Raw genomic sequence first — 18,082 nt, 5'->3', positions numbered from 1 at the left:
AAAATACATTTTACATATAGATGACAAAATAGTGACAACAGAGTTCTCATCAGAAACTATGCAAAACAATAGAGTGACATCTTCAATGTCCTCAACAACTAAAAAAAAAATACAGATCTCTATATCCAACACAAAATACCTTTTAAAAATGAAGACAAAATAAAAATATTTGTTTTTTAAACAAAGAAAAGCTGAGTAAATTCATCACCAGGAAACCTATACTGCAGTAATATTAAAGGAAGTTTTTCAGGGGCGCCTGGGTGGCTCAGTCGGTTGAGCTTCCGACTTCGGCTCAGGTCATGATCTCATGGTCTGTGAATTCGAGTCCCGCGTCGGGCTCTATGCTGACAGCTCGGAGCCTGGAGCCTATTTCAGATTCTGTGTCTCCCTTTCTCTCTGACCCTCCCCTGTTCATGCTCTGTCTCTATCTCAAAAAATAAATAAACATTAAAAATTAAAAAAAAAAAAAGTTCTTCAGGACAAAAGGAAAATAATACCAGGTGGAAAATTAGATCAATACAAAAGAATGCCAGAAGTGGTAAACATGTGGGTAAATGTAAAAGATGGTTTTTTTTCCTTTCAGTGTCTTTAAGATAATTGACTAAAACAAATATATTAATATTACATAGTTTATACAAATAAATGACAATAGCATAACATACATATAGGGTGAGGAAAGTGGAATTAATGTTGTAAGATTCTTACGCTATACATGAAGTGGTTTAATATTGTTTGAAGGTAGACCGAGAAGTTAAAGATGTATTATAGACCTTAGAGCAAACTCTAAAAAATAAAATCATTATAAGCTAATAGTGGAGACAAAAGGGATTCATAAAAATATGCAATTTATTCAAAAGTATGGAAGAAGAGAGAAAAAGGAACAAAAGAACAAAGGAATATATAGAAAACACAAGCAAGATGGCAGATTTTAAACCAGATCATATTGATAGTTCCCTTAAATGGAAATAGCCAAACACTCCACTAAAAGGCAGAGGTTGTCAGATTGGATAAAAAGGCAAACTCCAACTATATGCTATCCACAGAAACCCACTTTAAGTATAAAGACCCAGAAGGGTCAAAAGAAAAAGAGATACCATGTAGACAGTAATTCAAGGAAAATTAGAGTGGCTATATTTATATTAAATAAATATAGTTGTTTTCAGAACAAGGAATATTGGGAGTAGAGAGGGTAAAATTCATCAAGAAGACATAATTTAAAATTTATATTCACCTAATAACAGAAATTCAAAATACATAAAGCAACAACTAAAAAGTGAGATAGACAAATCCACAATTGTAGATTGTGGATTTCTCAATGGTAGAAACTTCTTTCTTAATGATAGAATATAGAATAGAAAATTAATGAGATAGAAGGCTTGCACAACAGTATCAGTTTGGCCTAATTGATATTTACAGACATATTCTATCTACTCAGCAACAGAACGCATATACTATTCAAGTGAACGTGAAAGATTCACCAAGATAGACAATATCCTGGCCCATAAAACAGGTGTCAGCAAATGTAAATGGATTGAAATCATACAAAGTATATCCTTTTGCCACAACAGAATTAAATTCAAACTAACAGATACCTGAAAAATTTCCCACATGTTTAGAAATTAAACAGCTTACTGCTAAATAACTCATGAATTAAATCAGAAGAGACGTTAGAAAAATACAGCAAATCAAAATTTGTGGAATATAGCTAAAATAGTGCTTACAGTGAAATCTGTACCACTAAATGCTTATTTTAGGAAAGAAAGGCCTTAAGTCAATGAATTAATAAGCTTTTGCCTAAAACTAGAAAAAGACCCAATTAAACCAAGTAACAGAAGGAAAGAAATATTAAAGAGCAGTAACCCATGAAATAGAAGAAAAACAATGAAGAACATTTGACTCTCTTTTCACTAGAGTTTTAAAAAAGGTTTTAACTACAGTTTAATAATTTCTTGTGCATTTTATTCTAACCTTTTTCCTGATAGATGATAGGAATACCTCCATTCATAATATAATGTATGTTAACAGTAAACTTCAGATGACATTCTTAACAACTAAGCCAAGGAGAAGTTGAAACCTGGTTATATGTGGGACAGTCTTGGCTTCAAGGAATTGTGGGTCATAAGATAATGTGGATTGGGCTGAGGCTACTTTGTCTCTTGGTGTTCAGTTTACCTATCTAAAATGTGTGTGTAGAGATTATCTGTCACTCGGCTCTGGATTGTAAGTGATTTTTATTGCACAACCAATGTCTTTATTTTCCTATCAAACCTTCATCATATAACTTTAGGAGACTGATGTTTTGAAGTATTGATTCACGGTGTTGATTTTTTACTACTGATATTTGAATGCAGACTTATTCATCCAAGGAATGAAACTCAGCTTCGAAAGTGAAGTGTTTTAGGTTATGACATTTGACAGTTTTAAACTTTAACCATGATTCAGTTTAGAGGTAGAGTTCTCATTAAAGCTCCTATGGAAAGAGGAAAAAAAAGAAATTAAAAAGAGATTGGCTTCTAAAACTTAAAAAAAAAGTCTACATTAAAATCATGGGTTTTCTAATATTCTAAACACTCATATTTTGAAACAAAGTGTTTTAAAATTACTGGTTGTATTTATCTTTATGTTATTTATTACATACTCTGTACCTTGTAACCTAAAGTAAACCTTGTAACTTGTAAAGTACCTTGTAACTAAAAGTAAATAAATAAATGGAATGCCTTGACAGCTTTGATAATTTCTACTGCCTGATTCCTAGGTTTCAAATTGCTGGCTCTGTGTTAAGTAGCCTCTCTGGCAGCTGAGAACAGAACACGGACACAAGAAACTGTGTGTATGTTCGAGCATTAATATGGTTGTGTGTGATTCTAAGTAAGTTCACTTGTCTACACCACAATTAACTCAGCTATGGTTTTAGAGATATTTCTCCCTCACTGAGATAGTGTTGATTTGGGAGGTGGGGTGAGGACTGGTGGATCATTAAGGAAGCCATAAGGAAATCTAAACCCTCGGAAGAAGGCCTGCGTAGAATTGGGGGGAAATGGATTATATGAGTGGAATTGATAAGAATTTGTTCTTGTTCTGTACACTTAAGGTGCCATTTTAGACACCAATCGATAAAAACCATTTTTATTGTATAATACTTTGTATGATGAGGAACCCATTATATTATTATCGCATTATCATATTGCCCTACTAGTAAAGTAAGACTAGATTACTGTAGTCTGACAGTATAGTGCTGTTTTTCTTACTCTTATTTCTCATGTTCAAGGGGACATCACTGACTCGTGGTCTGGCCAACGTAGGTCTAGCAGACTTTGTATCTCCCTCAATTTTGAGCAGTGTCTTTTCACTCTTGAAACATTAGGTCACTGATGTTCTGTCATGGGTCATCTGCTCCAAAATGATGCTTCGGACTGTGTTAAGTCTTGTGAGATTATGCGTGTGCCGCTCAGTCAGCGAGTTACAGAAGCCGTTAGCATGTGCGCCCCTTCACAGGTCGTCCAGCACCTCCGTGCATCTGCCTGCCGTGGCCAGTGGGTGCCCAAACCTTACTGCTCCAGACTTTTCCAAAAGAATTTGAGGCCACTAGTAGTTGACTAGATTTAACGAGATGATAAGGTGTTGCCTTGATACTAAAGATACTCCTGTTTTGAGTACCCACCCCCCACTGTTTTTTGTTCCGTTTTGTTTTGCAGGGAGCCCCTACACAGTTTTATAGATTTGTTGCTAATGCTCATGGCCAATGCCACACACGCTCTGCTCATGACTTAATGGTGTAAATCACAATACTTTAACTGAAGTGGCAAAATGAGGACCAAAATTCTAAGTTTCAAGTATTTGGATCAAAATTAAGGCATCTTGGTGCGGCTAAAAGTGGTTACTTCAAAGACTATGTTCTGGTTGCCCGAAAGATAAAAATGGGGGTGGGGGGGTGGAGAAAAAGCCTTTCCTGCTCAGCTGCCTATCTACCTACATTGCTTTTTGTTTTGATTTTGATCATCTGTTCTCTCCCTTCATCACCCAGTACAGGCTGCACAGCTGACTCACCAGAGCCTCCCCAAATGTCAGTCCCCTTCCCCCAAAGCAAAATTTCATTTCCCCAAATGTTTTTATCGCCTCCAACATAGTTTACATTTGCAGCAGGCTTTGCAGGCATACTCGGTGACTGTTTGCATTCAGGCTTATTTCTAGAGGGAGTGTTATGACTTGGAAGGGGTGATGAAGATAGGCTGAAATTTTCTGTCTGTTCCCATAGCATAGATTTCTTTGCCTCTCTTTCTATGACTGACATTCAAATTGGATGCAAATGTCGGAAACCTGAGGAGAACATGCGCTGGGTTTCTTACAGAAGCCGGGGTGTGGGCAGTATAACAGCAGGCCCAATTGAGAAGAACTTCACTTTTTACCTAGGCCCGTGTCCAGGAGGCACGCGACCCTTAGCCTATGCCACGTGGGCCCCTCAGTAACCCACCTCCCTCCCTTCCTGTCTGCCCTTCGCAGCCTGGTCCTGATCATGCCTTCTCTGTGACAGACTTTTGGGATCTACTAATTAACTCGGTCCTTCATCTCTGTTTCTAAATGATGTCAGTGGTGTTAACATGAAGGGAGTTGTCCACAGGTGAAAAGCAATCTCAAATGTCATGGCCACAAAGTTGCATTTTCTTCTAGTTGCAGAAGAGAAAAGGACCTTAAAACTAGTTGCAGTGCCCTTTGTTTATGAAGATATGATTCGTGCCATGTACTGTGTCACTTTCATTTGTCAAGATGTACCCGAGGTTTGGAAGTGGCCTAGAAAAAAACCTGTGGCCAATTTACAAGGTTGCTTTTCTCCGGACCATCCTTGACCTCCCTGATCATGTTACACACCGACGCTGACTGCTCTCTTGGATTATTTTACCAAAACACTCTCCCCAAAGGAATCCTTTTTTCTTTTTGGAAAATAATAAGTGATTTGTTCAAATAACTCTAAGAAAGAAATAGTCTGGTCAGTTTCCCACCTTATAAAGCCAGTGTTTGTCATTAAGGTCACAGGGTAAAGAGCAGAAACAGTAACTAAAGATTAGTGGATGTCATAGTATAAAGTAAGACGCTGTTAATACCTCATGCATCTCAAGACCACTGTCCATCAACCTACAAGAAACACAGACAAGAAACCAGAAGTTTGTGTTTTTCTTTTAAAAGGCTTCAGGGGTGCCTGGGCGACTCAGTCACTCAAGCGTCCGACTCTTGAGTTCAGCTCAGGTCATGTTCTCACAGTTTGTGAGATTGAGTCCCACGTCGGGGCTTGGGTGTCTCCCTCTTTCTTTCTCTCTCTCTCTCTCTCAAAAGAAATAAGCTTAAAGAAATAAAAGGCCTTCAAAAGGAATATAGATGACATATGTTCTTGATTTACATCCAGTGTTAGCACAGTTCTCATCAGGTTACCCCATTCGCAGCTAAGAATCAGCAAATAGGAAAAGGGATGAGGGGGGCAAGGAGGAGGAGAAAGAGCTGACACAACAGCCTTGGAGAATGAGGAGAAACTCAAACTCATTTCTCATTCGGAAATATAAGAATCTGGAGCCATTTAGAATAAAAATCCCATGAAAACGTCACTTAATCATTGTCTGCTAGTGGTTTCTGCTGTAAAGACATCAATAATTCTGATGCCCCAAATGCCGACCAGCTGCTGATCCCTAAGCGGTATCTTCTATATTATAGGGCATTCCGGACAAGAGTTGCCATCTGGTATAATGTGGGCCTTCGGGCCGAGCCCCTGGACCCCTTGAGAACTGGTCCAGCCCTCCCTTCTCCCAGATTCTGTCCCACTTCTTTCTTAGTGTCCTCCTAAGCAGAAAAAATCCCCAAAGTGCAACTTTTGACCTTTTAATGATTGTATTTTGAATACATTCTGATTCAGTCATTTTAAGGCAGGTAATCATAACACAACTGTATCTGTTGAACACCGTCATCTGCAGGTGTCAGAGCCCTAGGGCCTTGTCTGCAGGAACAGCCCGCTTCCATTGTGCTGGATGGAATAGCTCTTTGTCATACTGCTCTAAGTTGCGTAACTTGTGCAGTTAGTTTTTTTAAGGTATCTTTTTCTTAAGGATTGGTAAAAAATTAGGATGTAAATTAAACGTCACTGATTATGTAAAACTTCATGTAAAAGCAAAACGTAGCGCACATTCACCCTTGTAAAAATATTTCTCACTTTTCCTTCCATGTGCTTGACATTTACTCTGGGACTTTAGTGCCATCCAGGAAAGGAACTTGCTTCTCGGAACTTCTGGCTAATTCCAGTTCCTGTCCCCCCTTCCACCAAACTCCTCATTTGCTCAGTAACTAGACTTCTGTTCCAATGCAGGGACTATAGGCTGTGAACTCCCTTAGCCTTCTGGCCTCCAGGCCCCATCACTCCTGCACAGCCCTCCACTGCCCTCCTTCCCTTTTCCCAACTCGGCGAATGGGAAAAATAATTTTCCTCTTATTCAAAGCTAATCCCTCTGCCCTGGATCCTGCGTCCATTTGATACCTTCGGGAACCTTACTCTGTCAGCTACCTCCTCTTTTCCAGAAGTCTTCAATCTGCCATTGCCCTCCCCCCTCATCTCCAAACCTGTTCTGCTTTTGTTTCCCTCTGGTAATGCCCTCTTCCCCTCTCCTGTGCCTCTGATTCAGTTGGTTACCAAGGCCTGTTGATTCTGCCTCCCACATAAGTCCTTCACCCCTTTCTGGTAATGCCCTCTTCCCCTCTCCTGTGCCTCTGATTCAGTTGGTTACCAAGGCCTGTTGATTCTGCCTCCCACATAAGTCCTTCACCCCTTTCTCTTACCGCTGCCTGAGTTCCAGCCCACACCATCTGTCACCTGGACTACTGCCACATGTAGCCTCCTACCTGATTTCTGCCAGCCTTGCCCATCTCACTGTGTCACTCACCTTCGAAATCTTCAGTGGCCCTGCATTGTTCACTGGGCAAAGTATGAATCTGTAGGCATGGAAAAGGCCCTGACTGCCTCTCTCGACCCTGCCATGCAGTCATCCCCACCTGTGCCCATGCTGAACTTCCTTTTAATTCTCTAAACATCCCATTGTTTGGTTCATTGTTGGTTCCATTGTTGATTTCCTTGGAACAGCTTTTTTTTTTTTTTTTTAATGTCTATTTTTGAGAGAGCACAAGCGAGGGAGGAGAGAGAGAGAGGGAGACATAGAATCTGAAGCAGGCTCCAAGCTCCAGGTGGTCAGCTCAGAGCCCGACGTGGGGCTTGAACCCACGAACCATGAGATCATGACCTGAGCCGAAGTCAGACATTTAACCAACTGAGCCACCCAGGTGCCCCCGGAATACCTTTCCTAATGCAGTCCCTCCAACACGCACACCCCAGTCCTGCCCCACAGGTCACCCAACACATTAAGCCTGAGCAGTGCCCCTCCCCCAGCTTCCCTCACACTTTCTCTGGAGCATTTTCACACTGTATTTAATGGGAGAAACCTATGGTGAATTCCTTGAGCCAATATCCTTTTTATCTTTGTATATGTCATCACTTTCAAAAAGTTCATGAATGAATAAAAATGACCGTTTTGATGACCTCTAAGGGGAATGAAAAAGACAAAAAGGATGTAATATTTCAATTTTTACAGATACAGTCCCTTGTCGTGGAGTCCTAGAGGTCATAAAACAAAATTTAAGATGTACAAATTTTAGATATAAATATTCAAAAGGAAGTCCAGTTCAACCCTGTTACACAAATAGAAGTGTAGTTAGCTTCTGGTGCTTCCATGCTCTTTCTAGAACCTGGAGAGCTGTAAAAGCTACCTTCCAAGTGGTTTAAACAAAAAGAAAACAACACCAGCCCCACGCGGCTCAGGATGCCTTTGTAAAACACCATCCAAGAAGGAAATGTGTAAATAATTTCCTAAAGATTGCTTTCTGAGATATATGTGTGGTCCTTTTTTTTTTTTTTAATTTTTTTTTTCAACATTTTTATTTATTTTTTTGGGACAGAGAGAGACAGAGCATGAACAGGGGAGGGGCAGAGAGAGAGGGAGACACAGAATCAGAAACAGGCTCCAGGCTCCGAGCCATCAGCCCAGAGCCTGATGCGGGGCTCGAACTCACGGACCGCGAGATCGTGACCTGGCTGAAGTCGGACGCTTAACCGACTGCGCCACCCAGGCGCCTCTATGTGTGGTCCTTTAGAGAGCCAGCCTGCTCGGACATTTTGAACCCTTCCTTCAGTATATATCGTGAAGAATGTATATCCTTCAATATATAATGTGAAGAAATGTCCCAAGATTTTCCAGATGCCACTTTCACTGCTGTTGTGACGGCGAGGAAGAGAACTGGTTGTGCCATAACCTGTCATTATTCCGTGCTGTTTGCCATGAGCCCGATTTTAAGTCATTTCCCACCATCTACTCTGTTTTTGCTCTCCCAAATGTAACTTCGAGATCCTGTATCATGAGATAACTGGCAGTACAGGACTGGAACTTACTTCCTCTACACTTCTAGTCCATGTTTATTAACCTCACCAAGTCAAGTGATACTGGAGTATCCGAGATCCAGGAACATTTAAGCCAGTTGGTATCCCAAAGACTTTCCCCAAAACCAGCATCGTGATTCTGTAGCTATTTCATGATTATGCAACTTTTTAAATACAAATCAGTGCTGTTTCGCTCCTTCCCCTCAAAGCAAAGCAAGATTGCATCCTTTATCCGGTTTTATTCACTCGGAGGAACACAGACGAACACAAAGACATCACAGACTATCTGAATGTTGGTCTTGGGCTCTGCTTCAGAAACCCTAGGAAATGCTTTCAGTTTACAGGCACTGAGCATCATTAGCAATCCGGAAGCAACCGTGTCTGCATTCCTGATGCTTTTCCTTAAAAGACATAGGCGAGATTATGGCCTGCTTTTCAAAATCAACATGTTCTGTGCTCAAGCTCATGTGGCGGTGACCGGACTCACAGGCACATACCTACTTGGAAGGAACCAAAACCAAGTTTCCATGACAGCTTTATGGCTATTTTGGCCAGTATTATAGTATTCTGAATTCTGATATACCTTTTCTCTCCAATTCTAATATGTGCTTTTTTTTTTCCATTCTAACATCTCTGGAATTGGGATTTATCTTCTAATCAATGGTTTGTCATAATTTACTTGGCTTGGTTTTTCTAAATGGAATATATGTGCCTTATGTTCATTATAAGTCTTGTATTCAATAGCATCTTAAATTTGAAGAAATGTTCTATGTATTATCTTAAAAATCATTTACCTGGTTTCTAAGACCTATTTGATACATTAATAGAACAGTAGCAAAAATGACAATCTTAGTGGTGAATTTTGTTATTTGCAATAGGTATTTATGTTGGAGCCAAATCATCACCCTTAGTGATTTTCACCCTCTTACATTCCTGTCTTCTGCAGGAGGAACTCATACATGTAAGACATGATCTCAAGTCAGTGTACTTTGAAATACAGATCAGTGACTTGCTTGTGCCCTCTCCCTCTTTTTTATTTCTTGGGAGCATTTTCAGCCAATATGTGCTCAGAAATCTGAGTGTTATTGATAATATTCCAGATTTGTTTTCTCTTATTCTGGGGTTTGGAGTCCTTGTTTCTCTTTTCTGCCAGTACTTTTTCATCTGATTTAACTAGAATGGCTTCTCTTATACATAAAAGTCTAGAAGTATCTTAGCATTTAAACCCTTTCTTTGGAGATTCCTTTCTTAAGGATAAAGGAATCAAATGCAGCAAAACATTTTTGCGGCTGGAATGACATGTGCCTAATTACTATACTCAGGGTTTCTGATTGACTGTAGCTTCTGCAATTTCTAAAATACGTTTTTTTCCCTTAACGAACACAGTAAATATCAAATCATTTTGAACAGAAACTGGCCCTTTTTGATGATTCAGTATCACCTTCACCATCTGTGGCCCTAACTGTGGTCACAGATAACAGAAGGCGGGTCATCTGACAAAATCCTTACGGGACCCGAACACACTCTACATTGTTCCTTATCCTCCTCCTTCATGCATTAGCACTTGGAAAGCGCCAGGATTTGTATAACACATAGATGAGGCTGCTTACAGCTGAAGGGGACCATTTGGAAAACCGCAGTAGAAATGGTTTTCCAAAGTAAATCACAGAATATTGGTCTGATTTGTCACCATTTCTTAAACAAAGAGGAAATCAAGCTCTGAAAGAAATCTTAACGGTTTGTAGGTTCCACTCAAGGGTTTTCTAAATGTAACCGTCACGTGCCTCTCCAGTACTAACCATGGCTTGTATTTGAGTGCTTTGACAGAAAACAATCTCCTCGTCCATATGTTTCCCCTCTGGCCACTTTGTCACACACTACTCTTTTTCAGGTCCATACATTCAGAGGGCCACACTGGTGTGAATACTGTGCCAATTTCATGTGGGGTCTTATCGCTCAGGGAGTGAAATGTGCAGGTAAGAGCTCTTCCCTTTTCGCTTTATTGCCTAAGTTACAAAGTTAGAAGGAATAAGTTGTAAGGAGATTTGCTGTTACGCGGGCTGGATCCTGGTTTGCCTTTAACACACATGCGGTAGGCTAGATTCTCAGGCAGCCGCTTCGGAAATTGGAAGTTTGTCTGCCTTTAACCTTCTTGTGCTTAATGGACAGCAGACTAGGGATCCGGTATTAGTCCATTAAAAAAAAAGTTGGCCTGTTCAAAAGGTCTGATAAAAGGAGATAAAAGTAAGGCAGTTATATTTAACTCTTGCCTTTGATGATACAGTAACTAAATTTATAAAATGATTTTTTTTAAGCAGTGTACAGGGACCTATGATTGTTGCCTTGGGAACTGAATTTTAAGGATAACTTGTTAAGCTGGATTGTCCTTGCTGCATTTTTGCAAAATCAAATTGAAGCTTTAAAAAATCTGTGAATTTATCTTCAAAGATGGTTTCCAAATTCTGAAAAACCACTTAGTAATATTTTGTTTGTGACATTTTGAAATTGTGAATATGCGAAATCCTTTTCATAAAATATGACCATAGTATTTTTAGATATAAATTTAGAAACTTTGAAGATTGACACATGAAGAACCAACTCTGGAATTTATTGAAAAGCTTTATGAAAGTAAGTTATTCACATCATGTGAAATTCATTTGTATAGAACTATACCAAGAACTGGCCATTTATTCAGACTACTTTAAATTCTGACATAGACTTAAAAATAAACATTTAAAAGACATTTCTGCCATTTAAATTGTAAAACTAAAAAATACATTCTTAACATGTCTTTTAGCATGAAGCTTAACACTTAAAAATGTATACTAAGAGTAATGTATTTCAAAATGGTAACTGTAGTAATTCTGTCAAGTTTATCACTGTAAAAACCCACATGTCTTTTGTGGCATGATTTTTAAAAATTGTAATTCCAGGATAATTTAACATACGCGTGTTATATTAATTTCAGGTGTGCAATACAGTGATTCAGCAATTCTGTACATTACTTAATGCTCATCACAATAAGTATACTAGGATCCTCCTACTCTGACATCTTCCCCAGAAGTCCCCTGCGGCATGATGTTTCATGGAATATTTTTGTTGCCCCCATTATGTGCACAAATTGCTAGGGTCTGATTTTTCTTCTAAATTGCATTTTTTAATAGCAAGGTACAATATGCATTGCACATTAATGTTCCAAGCCCTTCTCCTGTCAGTTACTATTCTGTCGGCATTACTAAGGCATGATCAGGTTTCAGGCATACATCACTAGCCAGATCCGTTCAAGGACCTCCCTGCCACGCAGGGGTATAGGAATTCCCCATGTGTTGACTCTGAACTGTGCACAGGTGTCCATCAAGGAGAGTCTCAGCTCAGATCCAGTCTGACTCCCATTATCCTAGAGGGATGACAACCCCGTTTGCAAGTCTCTGCCCAGAGAATGAATGAGGACAACCCTGTCATCCTTCCAATTGGTGGTTATAGAGTCAGGATGAAAAACCATCATTACGAAGGCTGTGGCTAAGCCTCTGAACTGGAGGGGAGCACCTAAGGTGTTGACAAAGTAGTGTCGTTAAGACCATCTACACTGTGGGTTTTCAAAGGTAAATGGAGGAGTTTCCAGAGCATAAATCCCCGGCTCAAGGAATGTTGGTCTCAGTAATAGCATGTTTTGCCTTTATGACCCAGATGGACCAGCCGAGACTTTGCAGCAGTTTCATAAAACACTTTGTGACTGTCCCTGACTTAAACGCTTTTCTTTTACTTAGAGAAGTGATGTGTATCACTTATGTTCTGAAATAGTGAAGCCCATCTACATAAGAATTCTGAGTTTGCTATATAAGCAGAAAATCGGTACACATATGGAGATAATCTTTGATGATACGCTACAGTCCTAAATCATGTTTGAAAGAAATGTTTTGGAACCTTTATGACAGAAATAATATGAAGGAAAAGGAAAGAGAAAATCATTTGTCCCCTCCCCTACCTACCCGCATTAGTACCCTCCACATCTTGTTGTACATAAAGGGCAGGAATTGAAAGAAAAGCCTTGAGGAGATTTTTCATTTTTATGTTATGTCTTGTCCTTAAAAGCATTACATTCTCTGTGTGATTTGAGCCATATTAACGTATAAGAACAACTCATTTTTTTAAATGTGGAGGCTAGCATTTGAATTAGTTCTGTTTTCTGTGACAATTCTTAGATCCAAAGTGGCTCATCCAGATCTTGGAGCCATCCACTTTAAAACAGAATACAAAGAATTAAGAATTTAAAGAGAGAGAGAATGAACTCTCGTAGGTTAAATAATGGCTCCCTAAAGAAGTCCTTCCTGATTCCTGGAACCTGTGACTATGTCATTTTTTAATGGCAAAAGGGACTGTGATTAAATTTAAGGGTTTTGAGATGGGGAGATGACCTGGATGGTTGGGGTGGACCTAGTTTAGTCACAGTCATAAGGGTCCTTATAAGAGGGAGGCAGAGTCAGAAAAAGGGACAGAGCAGTGGTCAGAAAAGAGAGAAGATGCTATGCCACTCGCTTCGTAGATAGAAGGTGGCAGCCACAAGCCAAGGAATGCAGACAGTCTCTAGAAGCTGGAAAAGGCAAGGAAAGAAAACATTCTCCTCTGGAGCCTCCAGAAGGAGTACAGGCGTGCTAACACCTTGGTATCAGCCTAGTGAAACTGATTTTGGACTTCTGACCCCCAGAACTATAACGTAAACTCCTACTGTTGTAAGCCACTGAGTAAATTTGTTACAGCAGCAATTGGACACAAATACGCCAGCCACTAAAAATTTAAGATAAGACTCCCAAAGAAAAAGGGCAGGCGAACTGCCCGTCCGAAAAGAGATTTACTTATCTGCTTTTGATTCTTGCAAGAGCTCATTTTGTCCTGGTTTCTTTTTACAAAATCCACCAAGACAGAAGAGCTTGTCAGGAATTTTTAAGGGAGCGTTTGCCAAAAGCATCAGTTTTGTATCCCGCACCGCCCCCTCCCCCCCCCAACGCTTTTTTGAAACATCATGCAAAGCGTTGGGTGGTGTTCCAGTCACCAGGCTGGCAAAGTTAGTGTAGGAATCGGACTGTATCCGGCTAATAACAGGCAAGTTGGCCCTTCAGAACTGAAAGCTCTGGGCTTCACTGCTAAGCACGCTGCAGCCAAAGAGGACAAGCAAGGGCCAGTCAGGGCGGACATGGTCTTTCTCAAACCTGGCACCGAGATTCAGTGGCAGGCATTAAACGTCCTCTTCATCTACAATGTCTCCCTCCCTCCAACATCCTTTATAGAGAGTAAAGTAATGTTGCAGGGGAGTGTGGAACTGCAGCTCGGGAGTGGTACTTTCACTAAAATATTTACGAACACACTAGTTTTCAAAAGCAAAGTTCAAAGGATTGTCATTCAGACAATAGTTTCCCTAAGCCATTTTTCCTTTCTTTATGAAATGTAAGCTTTACAGGTTAAAATAATCTATTGTTACATAATCACTGAGATTGCCAAACACCCCTCCCACCAAAAAGATCGTGATTATTCCACCAGCATTCCTGAATTGCTTTCACTTTAGCCTTGCCAGAATATTCTAAGAATTAAGGCAGATAATAATTGTTGTAAATCACCCATCAACTTAGTGTTGGTTCTTTATTCAAGAGACTTCTGTTTTTCCAGTGTGTCACAGCCATTGCTGTCACCCCCAACAGAGAACGGCAATTGCTCTTTTCTAGTAATAAAGTGTATCCGTTGCTTAAAGTATATAAGCCCTTAGCTTTTAGGTTGAAGAAGAGCAGTGGAAGTAATTTATTTTAATTACTCCTATGATTGGCTGCACCTAAAAAGTTCTGTCTGTCCTTACAAGCTAGTGAGAAATTGATTAGACTTGCCTAGAAGTTTCACATAGCGATATTTTCACAATATCCCCAAGAGCAAAGTATTCCTTAATTTTGCTTATGAAAATAATGACTTCTGTTAGAGAAAGACAAATATCGTATGACTTCACTCAAATGAGAAATTTAAGATACAAAACAGATGAACATAAGGGAAGGGAAGCAAAAATAATATAGAAACAGGGAGGGGGACAAAACATAAGAGACTCTTAAATATAGAGAACAGGTTGCTGATGGGGCTATGGGAAGGGGGGTGGGCTAAATGGGTAAGGGGCATTAAGGAATCTACTCCTGAAATCACTGTTGCACTATATGCTAACTTGGGTGTAAATTAAAAATTAATTATAAAAAAATTTTTTTAAAATAATGACTTCTGATACATATTAGCATCAGACTATTCCCACTTTTCCTAGATGGGGAGTCAGGGAGGGGGGACATCTAAGAGATAGGTTTTAGAATAAAACCTTTATTTGCAATTATTAAAAATATGAACAGTCAGTAGAACATATGACTCCTGATCTTGGGGTCGTGAGTTTGAGCCCCATGTTGGGTGTAGAAATTACTTAAAAAAAGATTTTTTTTTTAATTTTTTTTTTCAACGTTTATTTATTTTTGGGACAGAGAGAGACAGAGCATGAACGGGGGAGGGGCAGAGAGAGAGGGAGACACAGCATCGGAAACAGGCTCCAGGCTCTGAGCCATCAGCCCAGAGCCTGACGCGGGGCTCGAACTCACGGACCGCGAGATCGTGACCTGGCTGAAGTCGGACGCTTAACCGACTGCGCCACCCAGGCGCCCCAAAAAAAGATTTTTTAAATAAATAATATACAAACACTCGTAGAAAAGAATGAGAAGTTATCTTTCCTTTCAAAACACACATTAACATTTCCCCCTTAATCCTATCAATATAAATAATATCAGCTATTTATTTCAAAAGATAGATTTTTGTGCCTTCTAGATATAAATCATGTTATATCTTTTGGAGAAATCAAGCCCCAGGAAATCTGAAATCTGAGAGTAGCTTAAAGTTAGTAGTCTAAGTAATTTATAGAGCATTTATAAAGGACAGAATAAAATGTGATTTGAATCTTTTCTTTTTTTCTTTCATATGGTTTAGTGTATGCTTATTAACTGGAAGGACTGGGAGGGGGAAATGTGGTTTAATTGTAACATAAAAATTACCTACTCAACCAAGAGATGCAACAAATGAAATGATCTTTTATGGACTTTTGTTGTTGTTGTTTATAGTGTGGAGCTTCCTTGGGAGAAATGGAACTATATAGGAGTTATATGACTTTAATAAATAAGTATGATAACCAAATAAAGTCTTAATGGCAAACTGAAATACTGACATACTGCCAGTGCCTGCAGCAGGGATTTTCAGAGCAAGCTCAGAGCTGGTATATTGCACCACGACTTAAGGGTATAAAGAGGCTTTATTTGCATGACTTTGCCCTGTCCTTTGGTCATCTGACGGACTTCATAACCAATCCTGCCAAAAATGTGGCCTCTGAAATTTATTTCTAAAATTGGGCAGAATATGTTGTCCCATAGTTTTAATCTTATTCAAATGGAAGAAAGAATATCAATTTACAAAACATTTCCCTCTCCCTGAATTCCTAAATCTGAGCTCAGTCATCACTTGATGCACTTTCCAATGAGTCACAAATCATCTTAGGAACCTGATGTTTAAAAGTGGTAGAAAGCTCCAGATATTCAAAGGAAAAAAGTTGGTGTCAATATCAGACCACTAGGTTCCATTCATGTTTTGATGTTGTATAGCTGCATCAGAATTTTACTGTTTTGCTTTCTAATGGTTTTCCATGTAGAGTGTATACATAGGGAGAGAATATGACAAAAACAAAGTATAGTGGGTAGGTTTTTTTCTCTGCTTTAAAAAAAAATTTTTTTAATGTTTTATTTATTTTTAAGACAGAGACAGAACATGAATGGGGATGGGGCAGAGAGAGAGGGAGACACAGAATCTGAAGCAGGCTCCAGGCTCTGAATCCCTATACAGTACACCTGAAACTATGTCACCTTGTATGTTAAGTACCTAGAATTTAAATAAAAACTTAAATAAAAGTACACTGATATTTAAAAAGTCCTTGCCATATATGTACATATATCTACATATATAACAGTAAAATACAACAATGTCTTTTAAAAAGCATATACAACAAACAATGGATAAAATAAACATTATTGAATAAGAGATTGAAAATAGCAAATTCATCTTCAGTGCTGAAACCGCCTCTCAGAACCCATGATATACTGCTGGTGGAAAGGGGCATGCATCAGTCAGTGGGAGCAGCGCAGGCTGGGAATCGGGAAGCCAAGGTTGCATCTCAGTTCTACCACTTTCTGGCTGAGTAATCTGAACAAGTCATTTAGCCTTTCGGACCTTTGTTGCCTTTGTCTGTCCAGTAAAGACACTGGGATAGGTTGTTACCAACAGCCCTTTCCAACTGGATCTGTCACTTCTTTGTACACTTAGAGTACGAGGCACATCAACATGAATATTAAGTTATGAAGCTTTGCTGACTTTTATGCATTTAAAATACTATGTAGGAGTTCTTCCGGAACTTGCTTCCGGACAAGATGAACAAATATGTTTTGTTTTATTCCTCGCAATAATTACAAAAGACCCTGTACGCAATACATACACTTCAACTATCAGAAGACTCTGGAAGTGGAGAAAAGCAGGCAGGCCAACTCAAGGAACCCAGCAGCAAGTTTCCTGGTGGCCTTTGTTTTTCTTTAACCTCCCATGTATCTAGAGAAGCTCACAACCCATAAATGCCAACAAGCACAGACACAAAATAATCCCAAGTAAAGCCTGCTTTTCCTAGCCAAAGCCCTGGGAAAAGGGTAGGCCAGCCAGGGCAGACATCTTTTAGCCATTCCTGCCCTTCTCGAGGTGAACGTCATGAAAAAGCCACAGTGCTGCCGCTGCAGCCGTTGCCTATGGGCAGAACCCTGTTTTCACCCCCGCCCCCACAATAACAGGGGTACACCTCTCTCCTGGCAGTCTGTGAGTGGAGCCCTATGTTTCAGCACCACCTTGCAGGAAGAGAAGGTACCCCTCCTGGCTCAGCCTGTGAGTAGGACCTGGACTTTCATCCCCACCCTGTAGTAAGAGCAGCACCCTGTCAGCCCAAGCCTGTGGGTAGAGCCCTGTCTTCGTCCTGACCTGCAGTAATGAGGCAGCTGAGACCATGATCAGAGCTCCTGTCTCCCATGCCTACGGCATTCCTTCTCGACCAGGTTTCTGGGCACACCCTGGCTTCCGTCTCCACCCCGCAGTAACTAGGAGGTTGCCCTCTCCCTCCCCAGAATGTGGGGTAAAGTCCTGCCATTAGGGTGACGTACACGTAGGGTAGGCAAAATAGCATTGCAGGCGCATCACAGAGGCTTTGTAAACGAGTTTGATATTTGAACCCTGGCCTACAAAAATGAGCCAGGACTTGCATTCTAAATCTAAAGAGGTTAACTATCAGCTACAATGGAAGGAACCAGAGTCCTGGAGGACTCGAAATATCCAGGATTCAGTTCAAAATTACACTTTATACCAAGAACCAGGCAAATCGCAACTCGGATGAGAAACGGCAGATGTACCAATGTTGAGATGACATAGATGTTGGAATTATTAGACAAGGAAATTAGCTATCATAATAATGCTCCAACAAGCCATTATAAACACTCTTGAAACAAGTGATAAATAGGAAATAGAAAACAAAGATAA

The 18,082-nt window shown here is 39.9% G+C and overlaps 1 protein-coding gene across 3 annotated transcripts in view; it reads left to right on the top strand.

Moving 5' to 3' along the window:
- Positions 1-18,082, top strand: part of CHN1 (chimerin 1) — a 205,797-nt gene that overhangs the window by 171,132 nt on the left and 16,583 nt on the right. For all 3 annotated transcript variants that reach the window (XM_043577091.1, XM_043577093.1, XM_043577094.1), the window contains one exon: positions 10,353-10,437. In XM_043577091.1, coding sequence (XP_043433026.1) covers positions 10,353-10,437 — 85 coding nt within the window. The remainder of the gene's footprint in view (positions 1-10,352; positions 10,438-18,082) is intronic.

Source organism: Prionailurus bengalensis, chromosome C1 (assembly GCF_016509475.1).
Source record: "Prionailurus bengalensis isolate Pbe53 chromosome C1, Fcat_Pben_1.1_paternal_pri, whole genome shotgun sequence".
Lineage (NCBI taxonomy): Eukaryota > Metazoa > Chordata > Mammalia > Carnivora > Felidae > Prionailurus > Prionailurus bengalensis.
Note: the sequence above shows the minus strand (reverse complement) of the source record. Positions and strands in the feature narration are given on the sequence as shown.